Here is a 15,532-nt window from a genome sequence, read left to right as displayed (position 1 = left end):
GTTTGTGGTGTACTGAAGAAACTAAGTCATATATATATTGGATCCCCTGGGGGTAAGCAGATAAACATCACATTTTAATTTTTGGGAGAACTATCCCTTTAACCGGCTAACAGTAAAGTAATTCAGTCAAAATTGCAAAGGGCCAGAGAGAGAAGAAAACTGTAAACGTGGCTCCTTATCCGAGGCCGAGCTTTTATCATCTGCCAGAGAAAGGATCACAGGATCCAAGTGGAGCTGTTTCAAAGGATGTGTCTCTTTGACTCTTCTTTACAATCAAATATCACCAAAACCTGCAGTCAAAAGAAAATCGGCAGCTTCGACAACAAAATATTAAGTTTGTAAATAAATAATTATTAGTGAATGAGATACATTTTTATTTTAATAAATATAAATAAGTGTATCTCATTTAGTAATAATTATGTGGATTATCTCATATTTTCATAAACATGAGGACTTCTCAAGAAGAAATTACCTTTACGGCCCATTGTTACCATTTAGAACAAGGTTAGTTATTTTAAACACCAATGCACTGCAATACTACAAACTTCTGAGCTTGAACGGAAACTCAACTTCTGGTCTGTGCAAACCACTGCTCTCGGTTCACACTGTCTGTTTTCCCAAATAGGGTCCCAGAGCTGAGCATCTCAGTTGTGTCTATTCTGAACTCAGTCCCATGTCTGCAGGGTACAGTGGTGGTTTAGGGCTCCAGCTGTGGCTTCATCTCCTGGGAGTAAACATCTGAATTCCCATGGGTTTATATGGGGTCATGGGTGAGTACTAGTAGACATCTAACAATGCCTCAACAAGCGCTGCTCAAACAAACATTTCAAGAACTGTAAAAAGAGCCATGAGAAAACAGTAAATCCCACCACAACAAAAAATAGAGGTATGCATAATACATCTTATAGATACAGTATCTATAGCCATTGTCTCCAGAATCACTGATATACAGTGGATCAATGGAATGGACAATGTACTTGAATATGCACCAGTGACTATTTTTGAGGACAATCAGGGTGACACTTACAAAAAATCTGGTGTGTCGACAAAGGAGTAAGCATATTGACATCAGGTATCATTTTGTTCGATCTTTACTGAATGATGGCAAAATAATTCTTCATTATTGTCCTACAGTTGATATGGTGGCAGACATTTTAACAAAATCTGTGTCTAAAGCTAAAATGGATAAATTTCTGTGTTTTTTATTTGGAGTATGAAGAATTATCTAAATGCATGTATGTGATGCACTGTGTTTATATTCTGTCAATTTAAGAACAAGTGGGGGTGTTGACTTATGTAATTGTATATGTTCTCTAATTGACTGTAATCAAGAAGTGGGTGGAGTAAACATACACAGGTGTGCAATCACTAATAAAAAGGCCGCTGCTCTCTTGTACGTGAGTGCAGGCTAAACGCCAGATAATGTAGCGATAAGAGTTGTGAGTCTTTTAATCCTTCGTCATGTAGCGGTAACATAGCTCTAATTGACATGGCATCGCCAACAATTACTATATGCAGAATATGTTGTTATTTTGATGGAAAACGTTGTACATAATGGTAATTTCCATTGTGTGAATGGGTCAAAGACAAATTTACAAAATAAAGGAAAAATATTTTTGACTTCACATGAAATGGTCATAACCATCATGTAAATAATGATGTTAACCACATTCATCTTAATAAAAAAATTGCAAACAGGTCATATGATGCTTTTTTAAAGATCATTATTTTGTGTATTTGGTGTAACAGAATATGTTGACATGATTTAATGTTCAAGAAACACATTGTTTTTCAAACATTGTACATTATTCTCTCAAACACTTTGTTTTCTACAAAGTCCCTCCTTCTGACAAGCGCAGTCTGCTTTGATTGGCCAACTGACCCAGTGCATTGTGATTGGCCGAACACCACATGCACTCGTTGGAAATGTAACGCCCCTTTCCATAATCATGAGCTTCATCTTTCAAAATAAATTTAAAGAAAGTTAATAATGTCCTTAGAATTACCATCAGTTCAAGCTTGAAAGAGGAACAGAGTCACGTGACAGACACAGTGATGAAGATTGAATGTGTTTGAAGTACACAAGCCACAGATGGTTAAGACAGCTGACTCTGCTGTGTGACCCTCTCTCGCTCTCTCTCTCTCTCTCTCTCTCTCTCTCACACACACACACAAAATACACACAAAACTCTACATTTGAACAGTGAATAGCAAATATTTAAACTAATAACAAAACATTTAAAGTAGCTGATTCAAAAGCGCCAGATTGTTGTAACAAAGTCAGAATGACCTCCTCTCCTAGATTCACGAAAAGGTCGTCCATAAAAAAGCGTTGCTGTTCTGTTGTAAGTAATCTTAAAGATTCCTAAATGCATCTACTTTCTGAAGGCCAAATAAAGTGCTTTTGCTTTCACCTAGATACTAGAGCTGCACGATTAATCGTTAAAAGATTGCGATCTCGATTCAGACACCCTCTCGATCTCATTTCTAAAAGACAACGATTCCCCGAGTCTGTTAAACCTTTGACAAAGTCTTACCGGATCATTCAAATCCGTGCGCGCACTGCCGCTGACACAGAGAGAGCTCTTACCATGTTTGGTTAAGAAACATCTTCACAAACAGTCTTTTCAACTACACAGTATTATATCTGTCTTACAGTCATTTATATTATCACAGAAATACTGGGATAAAGTTTATAGTTTAAATATAAACATTGATGTCTATATGGCAGCGATCAAAATATAACAAATCCCCTTTTGAAAGTACTGCGCTTTAAATAACGTTTGTGTCGATTGCATTGTTTCACCAATAGGTGGCGACAAGTGTCTTAATTTATTTGTCAATGAATTAATTTTTCATTCAAGAGAATCGTTCAAAAACGCTGATTCATCCAGAAATGAAACAAGTGTAGTAGGTTTATGAGTGAGTCATTGAATCAGTGATCTAAACAACTTTTTCATCATTCTAATATTAAAAAAACTGGGGTTTTAAATATATTATATATACACTACCAGTCAAAAGTTTTTGAACCATAAGATGTGTAATGTTTTTTTAAAGTCTCTTCTGCTCACCAAACTATATTTATCTGATCCAAAGTACAGCAAAAACAGTAAAGTTTTGAAATATTTTTACCATTTAAAATAACTGCTTTCACTTGAATGTATTTTAAAATGTAATTTATTTCTGTGGTGTGCAGCTGTATTTTCAGCATCATTACTCCAGTCTTCAGTGTCACATGATCTTCAGAAATCATTCTAATATGCTGTTTTGCCATTCAAAAAAAACATTATTATTATTATTATTATTATTATTATTATGTTGAAAACAGATGAGTAGATTTTTTTCAGGTTTCTTTGATAGAAAGTTCAGAAGAACAATAATTGTGTGTAATAGAAATATTTTGTTATAAATGTCTTTGTCACACTTGATCAATTTAAAGAATCCTTGCAAAATAAAATAATTAATTTATATACTTGTGATAATGATAATGTTAATAGTAATAATAATAATAAAGAATCGTAGGAGAATCGTGATCTCTATATGAGATCAAAAAATCGTGATTCTCAATTTATCCAGAATCGTGCAGCCCTACTAGATACACACAGCATCTCCCTGACATCACTGCTTCAACACTAACTGCGGTTACTGAAACGCCTTCTTTCTTTGCGTGAAAATTTGAGTGGCATTACGGAAATATTTCCACATAGTGACGTAGACATGTGGGGCGTGTTTGAATGAGCTGTTTTTAGGGGGCGTGGCAGAGTCTTAATTTCGATATTGAATATCTCTTGGATTTGAGACTTTACAGATCTACTTCATGCAGCAAGAGTTTGTAACACTCCAAAGAGAAAGGGAAATTTCATATTACACCTTTAATTAAGAAAAAAAAAAAATTGTGGTCACACCATATTGAACAAATTGTAAGAAACTCTTTGACCTTGTTAGTGTATAAAATGTATATACGTATATATACACATTTTTTTTTATAAATCTTAAAAAAAAATGCTCATCATTGAAGTGGGTGTATGTAATTTTATGAATACATTTTCTTTTATTATTATTTACAGTGAATTTCATTTTTTTCTTTTAATAAATGTACAGACATTTCTAAAATAATTTTTTTCACTTTTTCACTTTGTCATTATGAGGTACGGAGTGTAGATTAATACGAAAAAAAATTAAACAACTGAAGTATCAGGATGCAACATAAAATTTTAAAAAGTCAAGGTGGTCTGAATACTTTTTGAATGCATTATTTATTTGTTAGAATAAATGAATACATCCAGACAAATGTTAAACGTTAAATCTGGCAGTTCTATTACTGAATTTACAATCCAACTGAATGTACATTATCCAGTAACTTTGGATTTTGCAAACACAAATTAACAAAGGACAAAGAAATGCAAATAAAAGATGTGTGTGAAGCTACAGCTCACAGTTAAACATTATACATAATAGCAAAAAGCAGTTTTTCTCCAGGAAACTGGGGCTGTAAAAGAGATGATAAATATCACTTACGTACAGTAGCACTTATTCCAGAAAGCTTCCTGTAAAAAAGAGAATTCGGTTTTCATTTATCGAACACTGACCTTCAGACATGACAGAGCTGGCGATGGAGTGCTAACAGTAAAGTCATTAAGCAAACAGAGCTCCAGCCAGATGTCAATGGCTGACTGTGACCGAGGCTCTCTGCCCTTCAGATTGTCATTCTCAAGGTCTCAGTCTTCACACTACCCTCTTTTCTTCTCCAAACTCCACCATTTCTCACTGCCACACTGTATTGGCAACTTTAGACCATTTTCTTGAGCAGATGTTCAAAGCAAGCCTTCATCATGCTTTTGCGTATATGAGAATCTATAAAAAAAACGTTCACGTGTTACTGTGATAAGATGTTTCTCGTAGACTTAAGCCAATAACAACTGTCTGCTAAGAAATCACCCACCCATTCTCTCTTGGTGCAGGAACTGTAAAATGTGTGGAGGAGAAATAGTGAGCATTGTCATAACAATGTCTCAAAAGTCAAAGAATCCAACTACTGGCTTCCGGCGAAATCAAACACACACAAACATTCATCCTTTATCGCTTTAAGATTTTACTGAACCTTTACTTCTGATGTCTACACTCTTAAAAAAAAGAGTGGTTCCATTGGTTCCATAAAGAACCTTTAACATCCACGGAACCTTCCCATTGCACAAAAGGTTCTTTAAAATGGAAAACAGGTTTTCAGAGATTTTACAATGGTTCTTTTCAGAACTGCTCACTAAAATGGTTCTTTGAGGAATTAAAAATTGTTTTTCTATTGCATCAAATCAAAAGCCCCTTTTAAAAACCTGTATTTTTAAAAATGTACGCTTATTTTACCTTAATTAGCCTGTGACTGTACCTTTCTATTACTGTGCATAACCTGAAGAGGAAACCCTTGGCTTTATGGTGTGTCTCATCGTACATTCAATTCTTCTAATAAAGCCTTGGTATCTCAAACACTAATCCTGCATAATAAACTGTACTAACTATGTGCAATATGTTTCCATCACTATCTAGAACAAAATGTTCATCTTTCAGTAATGACAGGAATGTTCCATGGAATACTGCTTTATTTTTGCTGTACATTGCCACAATCATTTATAATTTATAAATAATTTGAAACCCTTCAGAAATCATTCTATTATGACCTGGTGCTCAAAACTAATGTCTTATCATGATCAATGTTGAAAACAGTTGTGCTGCTTATTATTTTGGTGGAAACTGAAGCAATAAATAAATGGATGGCTAATACTGCCACTTAGACTTCCAGTGTAAATGCACAATTGTCAACTGATTTTCCCGGTAGGTTTTCACAGACCTTAGGACAAGGATACATCATTTTTTTATGGTGATCCGCTGTCTGCACACACTAAAAAAAGTCAAAGTCATACTTTGCATTAGGGATGCACCGAAATTTCGGCCACCGAAAATTTTCGGCCGAAAATGGCCTTTTCGGTTTTCGGCCGATAGACTTTTATCACCGAAACAACACGGCCGAAATGTTGTGAGGACGCAAACAGAAACCGCGACCTGCATAGCGCAGAGCACGAGCTCCACGCGACATTCACTTAACACCAGTGAGAACATTCTCTCTCTTCTTACTCCTTTATTCGCAGCAGTAAAGCGTCTCCTAAAGAGATTAAGACGGACCACGGCGAAGTGAAAACAAAGAAATGTACAGTCTTATAGAGTCTGTTATCACACGTATCACTGAGATCTTTTCGGATCCTCTGCACTTCATCACGAATGTGCTTGATCCGCGTTATAAAACCATTACTTGGATGCGGAAATAAGGCAGCGCGCACGAGAAATGATCCAGGCCGCGCTGTATGCGGAGAACCCGCGTGGAGACGGAGAAGCGCCAAGCGCAGGAGACTGAGATCAGAGCGCAGAAAAAACTCGTCTCTGCACCAGATGAGTGGCATGCACCATCGTTGTCTGATATGTTCAGTGGAATTCTGCAAGAAAGTGCCTCAAATAATAATAATACGTTGGCTATTTTGTTCTTAGGCTACTATATATATATATATATATATATATATACACACACACACACACACACACACATACACACACAAAAAAATATGTACATACATAATATCAGATTGTAGCCATATTTATGCTAGATTTTCTGCTAGATGTCTGCTTTAATTTGATAAAAATGTTTATTTATGCCCTGGTCCTATTTAAATACACTCTCTCAAATATGTCTCAAATGTCAGGCAGATGACAAGCTCAACTGCTCAACAGCTAGATGGTTAACTGTCTGAAGTCCCCATCCCCAGAAGTGACATCCCTCTTGCCTATACTGGAGAAGTGATGCACTTTCTAGTCCTACAGAGAACAATTTCAAATGCACTTCACCTAAATGCACTTTGTTTTTATGAGAGAACTGTTCATTTTAAAACCTTTCTGCAGGCCAGTAGGCCTGTACATTATTATTAAATATACACATGAGTGGGATACATTTTTGGTTTGAATTTTATTTTATACTGTGCATTGTTGCAATGTGCTTAATAAATATTTGCATCATTTGTAATTATGTATTTTTATGTTTTTTTTAAATAAGTTATGTAATTGTAATTATCTTTGAAACTTTAATATTAATTTATGCAATTGCAATGTCTTAATTTTAGTAAAGTTAGTACACGGTCATAGCAATAAATGCAATGGTACTACTAATTGGCATAATTTCTTTCGGTGTTTCAGTTTCGGTTTTCGGCCTTGGTTTTCTCTTTTTCTGTTTTCGGTATCGGCCAAGAATTTTCATTTCGTTGCATCCCTACTTTGCATTATAGAAAGTGCGACTGAACATTTTGTACCCATACAAACCATCCATGAACTCTTTTGATGAGGTAAACTACTATACACTTTGTACAAGCTGTAGTCTGTAATTTCATTATCGCTATATTTAACCTTTCCTCTCCATGACCGAACCCTAAAGAAAAACAGTTTTGTCCTTTGAGTGCATTTGCTTGTAAATCACTTTCCATTCACTCTACAGCATGCATGAATTTTGGACTGCATCTTAACATTACCAGAAAAGTTTTGGCAAGCATAAACTACTACTAATAATTTGTTTGTTTTCATTAATCAATATGAAATATAAGCTCTTCATCTTATGTTTTCTCATACAACAGTAGCCCCATTCATATTAATGCAAACATGACAAGCACTTCAGGCTCATTGTAGAGATGTCACGTTCTGCGAGGGGGTGAGACCACCCTCTGCATCTGATTCATTAGCAAAACTAATGCCCCGAGGTGCATGGGCGTCATCAACATTTCGGAAATGCCTCGAACACCCACTCCGTGTGTTTGTGTTGGTGAGGACACAGAGAGACATTTTGCATTACTGGCCAAGATGCTTCAGAAGGGTATATAACCTCTGGTCAACTGATCTGACCCCATGTTGACAGCTGACCCTTTTGTCTGACACAATAGAAAGTCTGTCCGAAAAGAAAAATGAATGAAATCTCAAGCAGAGGTCCATGGTAACATGCTAGTTCTCAGCACGATTGAAAGCAGGCACAACACTGATACACTAAACTGCCTGAAGCAAAGGAAACACTATTTTATGTTTTCTATTTTAAGTATATTTGCATGTTTATAGAGGAAGAACATTCTAGCAAGATTTGTGATGAAATGTCTGGTTTTCTTCTGATCCTTAGATGAAGTACAACAGAGTGTCTTTAGAGTTTCTTTCTGAGCCTTGGTGCTCAAGTGGGAAACAAGGGTTCAAATCTGACTTGCAACCTATATATATATATTAGGGATGTAAAATATTGATTAATCGTTAACCATAATATTACAAAATGCATCTATTGCATGCAGCAGTCATCGGCATGACAGGATGTGCAATAGCCACACACAGACACACAAAACACTTTTTCACCTGAATTAACGGGGTTTTAGTCTGAATACCTGTGACCTTCTGCAGTTGTTTGTTTCCCCAGTTCCATCCCAATCACCTCTGAACATGACGCATCATACCAGAAATACAAAATCTGCGCTTAAATCAACCAACGTAAAGAAGGGTGCTGCAGAGTCAACCTGAATAACCCAGAGATGCTGACAGTTTGATTTAAGAAACGCTGTTTTCACATCATCATCGTATCCTGTGCCCACAACATGACGACCACCAAAGCCTTGAGTAGCATCTAAATATGTTTAAACAGCAGTTGATGGCACTATGGGGTGTAACCACATGATAACCAAACAGACACACAGCCTGATGTCTCAAACATATGCACACCTCAGATCTGTGTCAGTCTCGTTACAGAAGAGTGTGTGATTGACAGACAACTCCATGACTCCTAGCTGAGGGAAATACACCAGCCGAGCTCTGTGTTTTGAGCAGGAAAACACTGCATTAAATGGTTTAGGCACAGATCCTAATAAACAACATGAGACAGTATGACAAATGAATCCATTCTGAAGTGGATGTTATGCAAATTGTATAATGGAGGAAAGAGAAAGAGAGAGAGTGTGTGTGTGTGTGTGTGGGAGGTCACAATCTTGTTTTGACCGACAGTAATAGTACAGGGAGAGGAAAAAAGTTTGTTGAAACAAAAATGCATGACCAAGCTGAAAGATGCAGTTGATATCTAAATATATTTTACTTATTAGATACTTATGCATTTATTCTGAAACGTCATACAAAATAATTGCTTTTGTCCCCCAACAAATCAGAGCATATCTTCCACACTGTTTTCACTAGAAAAAAATAAGGTTTATAATTGTTCTTATGTACCAAAAAAAAAACCACATTATTATTAAACAACAATAATTACCTACAGTATATGCAGTTCTGTGTATGTTCACAAATCAATAACTGTTCTACTTGAATATAAATCTCTGTCTTGCACATTTTTTGCAAATGCTGGATAACTTCCAACTCATGCTTAAAGACTAAAACATGATTATGGAAAAAGTGCATAGAAGCCGAACGGTAATATTATCCATGATGTCAGCTTTGTTTCCCAACATGGTTTTTGTTTTTCAGAAACAGAAAGGAGTTTGGAAGGCAGTAAAGCAGCTCATTTGCTCCTGTCGGACTTCACACTACACCGCCGCTGGTGAAATTAGCACTGCTTTCTGACCTTTACTTAAACAAACCGAGAGACTCGCGCCTCTCCTGAGATTTGGGTCGTGGCGGCGCGGCTGATGGGGAAAACTGGAGGACATTCCAGAACAATGATCAAATCTACACGGCAATTATGAGACATCAGCACTGAAATATTCAACACCTCGCTGTCTTTCTGAGTTATGATAGAACTGCTAAGATGTGTGGATGGATGATAAATGGATGATTTTTACAATGCTGGTGTAGTTTGGTAGAGGGTTGTAGGTTCTATTCCCAGTGGGGTTAATTCAAGACATTTGTGACCCTGGACCAGTCATAAGTAGCACAAGTATATTTGCAGCAATAGCCAAAAATACATTGTATGGTTCAAAATTATTGATTTTACTTTTATCCCAAAAATCTTTTAGATATTAAGTACAGATCATGTTCCATAAAGATATTTTGTAAATTTCCAACAGTAAATATATCAAACTTAAATTGTTATATGCTTTGCTAAGGACTTCATTTGGGCAACTTTAAAGGTGGTTTTCTCAATATCTTGATTTTTTTGCACCCTCAGATTATTAAATAGTTGTATCTTAACCAAATATTGTCCTTTCCTAACAAAACAATGCATCAATGGAAAGTTTATTTATTCAGCTGATGATTTATCAATCTCAATTTCAAAATATTTACCCTTATGACTGGTTTTGTGATCCAAAGACACATTGAGGCATTATACGTCTCTTTAAATAAAAGAATGAACAGCATTTCTATAAGTTAATGAAACTGAAGACTTGAGACTTCTCCTGAAGACTTATGACTAAATGAGACAAAACTGGCATAAAAGGTCTCATACTGAAACTATTCAATATGATTACTTGTCCAGTCAGTGAGTACTAACTAGTGGCTTTATCTAATATATGACTCACAGGGACATTCAGTAATTTAGGATAGAGTATGTAAATCAGCCCTTCTGAGATTCAAACCAACTACCTCACGAGTTTAACCACTTCGTCACAGCACCCCAACTAGTAAACACCAAATAAAAGTTAGTTCTTATGGAAAATGTCTGTGTAGATGATATGAAGTAGATCTAATTGGCTCATATGAGGTTTTAACTGGAGCACTGGACTCATACAGACTACAGACGGATGTGAAAACAGAGAAATACCTTTCTGCTTGTCCATCGCTGGAAATGCTCAAAGCGTCCAAGTGAACTGTTCTCGTCCGCTTCCAGAGCTCATCGCGGAGTCTGTTCCCGGATGTGTAAACGAATCTAGAGTGGCTTTATGTGAAATTCGAAGTGAATTAAGTGAGAGTTGCGGGTCAGGCGACAGACAGACGAAGATAACAGCGAAACTGTCCAAACAAGCTCCTACATTGTCAACATCCTCTCCACATCTCTGAGTATCACCGGACTCTCCGCCTCCAGCTGTCCAGCAGCTCCACAGCGCCACCACGCGCCCTCTACAACTGTAACAAACAAAACCTTTGCTCTTTATCTGGGCTGGGGATTCATTTACCTGGGTGAATGAAAACATGACACAATATTTATATTACCGTCAGTGCTGTCAAACGATTAATCGCATCCAAAATAATTTGTTTACATAATATATGTATGTGTATTGTATTTATTATGTTTATATAAATACACATACATGTTTATAAATTAAGAATATGTATATGTAATATATGTTAATATTTTTTAATATATATTGAACGTGTTTGTATATATATATATATATATATTTGTATATATATATTTGTATATATTTATATAAATATGCACAGTACACACACACATATATTATGTAAACAAAAACTTTTATTTTGGATGCGATTAATCGCGATTAATCATTTGACTGCACTTATTACTATAAGACACAGACCCTGGTGACACAGCGATGGACAAATATTAGTTTGAGGAACATTTATATTTCAGTAGTGTTGGTGGTAATGCATTACAAATAACCAGTGTTGGGCTAGGTACTCCAAAAAATGTAATAGCATTAACACTCCTTTTAAAAGTAATAGGGCTATATTTGATTTACTTATTACTTTCATGGCAAAAAAAATTAGTTAAGCTACTAGTTACATTACTATTCTTTCATGCCCCACATAAATTGAACATCTTCATCATAAAAGTCTTCCAAAATGTTACTAACAACATATTTCTGCCTCATCATTTGACCAGAATCCACATTGGTTTAAGCAAAAGTGTTTTGTTAATCTCATTAATTGTCATATGAAACTTGAATATGGTAGTAGCTTTCAAATAATAAAGTAATGCTTTAAATTAAATTGAATAAAATTTACATGAACATTTGAGTTACTTTTTCAAACAAGTATTCCAAGTTACTTTGTTTTTCCATTTATTTACTGACGTCACTCCTGTCCCCGTCATGAGAAATTGAGAGTAAATGCAAAAGCAATTCCTTCAGCCTCAGGCTTATTAATTTCACCTTTGGTGTGAAAGGGTATTTACAGTTGCCAAAAGGTAAAAAAAAAAAAAAAAAAAACATTAATTACTTTCTGTAAAATGTGACATGTAATCCAATTAGTTAAAGTTACTTTTTAATGGATTTAAAAAGTTCAGTCAGAAAACTTTTGTGTTAAATAACTTTAACTCACAAAGAATGCAAAAGTTTCTCAATTTTACATCTCTATTACATCTTTAGGGGCTAAAAAATAATTAAAATCTTTACATGCATTAAACGCTTACATTAAATACATTTTACACTGAATAGAAACAGACGTAGGGCCCATTCAGTAGTTTCTTCAGTTTAAACATCCAAACAAATCTACAGCTATATTGAGATGACTGTCAAAAGTGACCCAGCATAACTAAATTCATCTTATTTAAGATGTTAAAGGCTTAATCACACTTTCAATCAGCAAAAAGCAGACACAAAATGCTGTTAAAATCATACATTTTATTGAAGTGAAATATTAATTCAAATCTTTAAAATCTGTTAAATTAGAAAACCACTAACAAATCAAACATATCGAAACAACAACACAACTGCTATTAATAATAAAATCATAACAATACACACACTTTAATAAATCCATTTTATTTTTTTCCCCCATTCATCACACTTTCACATAAAAGAAAATGAAAAGAAGAAAAGCACTATTTATGAAGCAGAGAAAAATGAGTATATATGCTCATATTCGGGACATTTTTCACATGAACATTGTCAGATGCATGTACATGTGGGTTAAAAGAGCATATTTTCTTATTGTGAAAACATTCATTCTCTAAGCTGTGTAAGAGTGAAATCAAGTGCTTTAAGATGAAGCAATGAGTGCCTCACTGCAAAATATTCCTAGCGAAATGGATTTCATAAAGAAGGCCTGACTTCTGAAGCCACACATATTTTCAGACCAGAAAAACACTTTAAGCTGCCACCTAAAAAAAAAGACGATCGATAAGTAGCATAATTTGATGAATCTTGTGTATTTTGATGATCATGTGATCATTGTGATGAGCTTGTGCCACTTCAGTCACACAAGAAAAGATTTCAAACGGCAGAAGTATAAATCAGGTGTCTGATTGTGTTCACATAAAAAATGTTCTTCTGAAAGAACAGCCATTAAATCAACAAATAATACTATGGGTTTTTTAATATGCATATAGCCACATATTTCCTTTTGAGCAGTGTTTCTACAAAAATGAATGTGGAATGTATATATTTGTACTTCTACTGTACATTCTCAAGTTGATATACGTGCTGCTTTTTAGTGATTGTTTTGTTCTTATAAAATTTTGTTTTATTAGGTACAAACTCTAAGCATGCACACTATCCAAGCACTTCATTTGGTCACTGGAGCAATAAAAGCATAGAAATTTATATTTAATTTCGACGTGGGCAAGAATTATATATGAACTGCTGGGTTGTGTGCCATTCGGAACAGAATTAAGAATGCATTTCAAATTCAAATTTTTTTGAATTTTAAAACATAGAATTGAATGAAATAAAACAGTTAGTTTTACAGTTATATCACTGCTGTGTGAATGTGTCTATTCTTTGAATTACAGTTCAGTAAATTCATCTTCCTCTAATTCCCATTCAACATCCTGTGGGTCTTGACCAATGCAATATGAATTCACATTCATGCACTGAAAAGCTGTTTAACGCTGTTTAACTGCAAAATCAATCCTTCAGACTTACAGCAACCTTCAGATGCTCTCTGAAATCCCATTATATCTTAACCTACCCTTATCCTATAAAACAGGAACACCATAAAAAACATTTCCACCCGTCAAGAACAAAAGAGGATAGATAGAACCAAAACAGTAAAGGCAATAGCAGCAAAACGGGGAGGAGGGAGAGAAAAAGACGATAGGATAGAGGGAGCGAGTGAAACATCCTGCGGAGGAGGAGTATTAGGAGAAGTGCTGATCACACTCACAATCATCACTGAAGAAAAGCAGGATACATTTGCCATGCAGGATTCATACGTCTCATATCCAATATTCAGTAAACTCTCACTAATGTACAGTAGCTCTCTTTGGGACAACACACTCTCCCTCAGAGTCATCAATGTTGCTCTATATTGTACCGCTGGTATCTGCGTGGTGATATTGGTGTTAAGGTGTAAGGAACGATGGTGTGCAACACGTGCGTCTTGAGACTCTAGTATAAATTGTACTTAATTCCAAACTATCAGCATGATTTGATTTGCTTGATTCAAATACTGAGCTGCTTTTACAGATATGGGTCAATGACGAATGAGACAGTCAAAAAAAGTCACTGACCCGTATTCTGAAGGTTTGTTAATTCATGCTTAGCACATGAAGGCTGAAAAGTGTGGCAGTGACTTAAACGCACAGATTCCTGCTGGTCCATCTCAAATGTTCTGCAGGGATTTGGTCTGCTCAAATAACTGGTGTGATTCGTATCTGTGTATATCATTATAGCTTTACTGAGCACACACAGAAGAGTCCTGACATAGTAGCTGCAACTAGAAAAAGAGAGACTCGGGTATGATTGTTAGCTGCAATCAGATATGGGGCTTATCAAACGATAAGGATAACTGATTTTTTTTTTTTTTTGCTGGCTCCATAATCACATTCCTCATTTCACATTCCTCATCTTTCCTTAACTTGTATCGCCTGTACTGTTTTCACAAGCGGAAGTGCAGACGCGTGACAGTGTTTGTATAAGAGCGTGTTTCTCTGACTACTAGAAGAGAGAGGCTTTCTTTTTCAGGTCGTTCCGCTTCCAAAAGGAGAGCCGGTCGAATTCCTCACTGGACATTCCAAAGACGTTCTGGAATTCCTCAGGTGACAGGTGCCTCTGGAGAGAGAGGTCATGTGGTCAAGGTTTCCCAGCAGAAGAGAGCAACAAGGTAAAACAATGAGCAGAAGCGATGTCTACCTCCAGTCTTGTCCTGTCTACACCAGGAGGGAGTTTGTTTCTGCCTCTGTGTGTCACAATGAGCATCTCATACGGGTAAATCTGCCAAACAAACACATGTTCATAACAATATTAATGAACCAGGACTTTAAGTAACAATATACACAATATACAAGAATTAAACACAATAATCTTAATTAGTTACATCACCTTTTGTTCCAGCATACTAGGGAGTGAATTCCCTCGGTCTATTCTTCTGCTTTGGGCTTCTCCATTCTATAAGAGAGGAGACCACCATAAGACCACCACTGTGATTTGTGCAGTTATTAGGGGTGCTCCGATCACGATCGGCCGATCGTTATGCGTATCTCGTCAGTAAAGCCGGTTCTCTAATCAGCAGTTAATTCCATCAGGTGCATGATTTCACATAGAGCAGCTGTTACTACACAGAGCCGTTATTAATAGAGAAGATGCACAAATCCACTTCATTTTCAGCGTTTTTTGGTGCATCTTCTCAGTTAACAACGGCTCTGTGTAGTAACAGCTGCTCTATGTGAAATCATGCACCTGATGGAATT

General features: G+C 35.9%; 1 protein-coding gene and 1 long non-coding RNA gene across 4 annotated transcripts in view; both read right to left on the bottom strand.

Moving 5' to 3' along the window:
* LOC127964259 (actin filament-associated protein 1-like 2) overlaps nt 1-11,036 on the bottom strand; it is a 51,255-nt gene extending 40,219 nt beyond the window's left edge. For 2 of the 3 annotated variants that reach the window (XM_052564398.1, XM_052564399.1), the window contains exon 1: nt 10,763-11,036. In XM_052564398.1, coding sequence (XP_052420358.1) covers nt 10,763-10,778 — 16 coding nt within the window. In that variant the 5' untranslated portion in view covers nt 10,779-11,036. Of the gene's footprint in view, nt 1-4,518; nt 4,585-10,762 lie in introns of those variants that run through there. The other variant, XM_052564400.1, reaches the window with a different exon arrangement.
* A 1,613-nt stretch (nt 11,037-12,649) lies between these two features.
* On the bottom strand, nt 12,650-15,236 carry LOC127963362 (uncharacterized). The gene is made up of 3 exons (XR_008154792.1): nt 15,165-15,236; nt 14,976-15,056; nt 12,650-14,894 (listed from the first exon to the last, which is right to left on the bottom strand). It is a non-coding gene; the product is annotated as an uncharacterized LOC127963362 (long non-coding RNA).
* Between the last annotated feature and the right edge of the window lie 296 nt (nt 15,237-15,532).

Source organism: Carassius gibelio, chromosome B8 (genome assembly GCF_023724105.1).
Source record: "Carassius gibelio isolate Cgi1373 ecotype wild population from Czech Republic chromosome B8, carGib1.2-hapl.c, whole genome shotgun sequence".
In the NCBI taxonomy this organism is placed as follows: Eukaryota; Metazoa; Chordata; class Actinopteri; order Cypriniformes; family Cyprinidae; genus Carassius; species Carassius gibelio.
The sequence above is the reverse complement of the archived record's forward strand: the minus strand, read 5'-3'. Positions and strand labels throughout refer to the sequence as shown.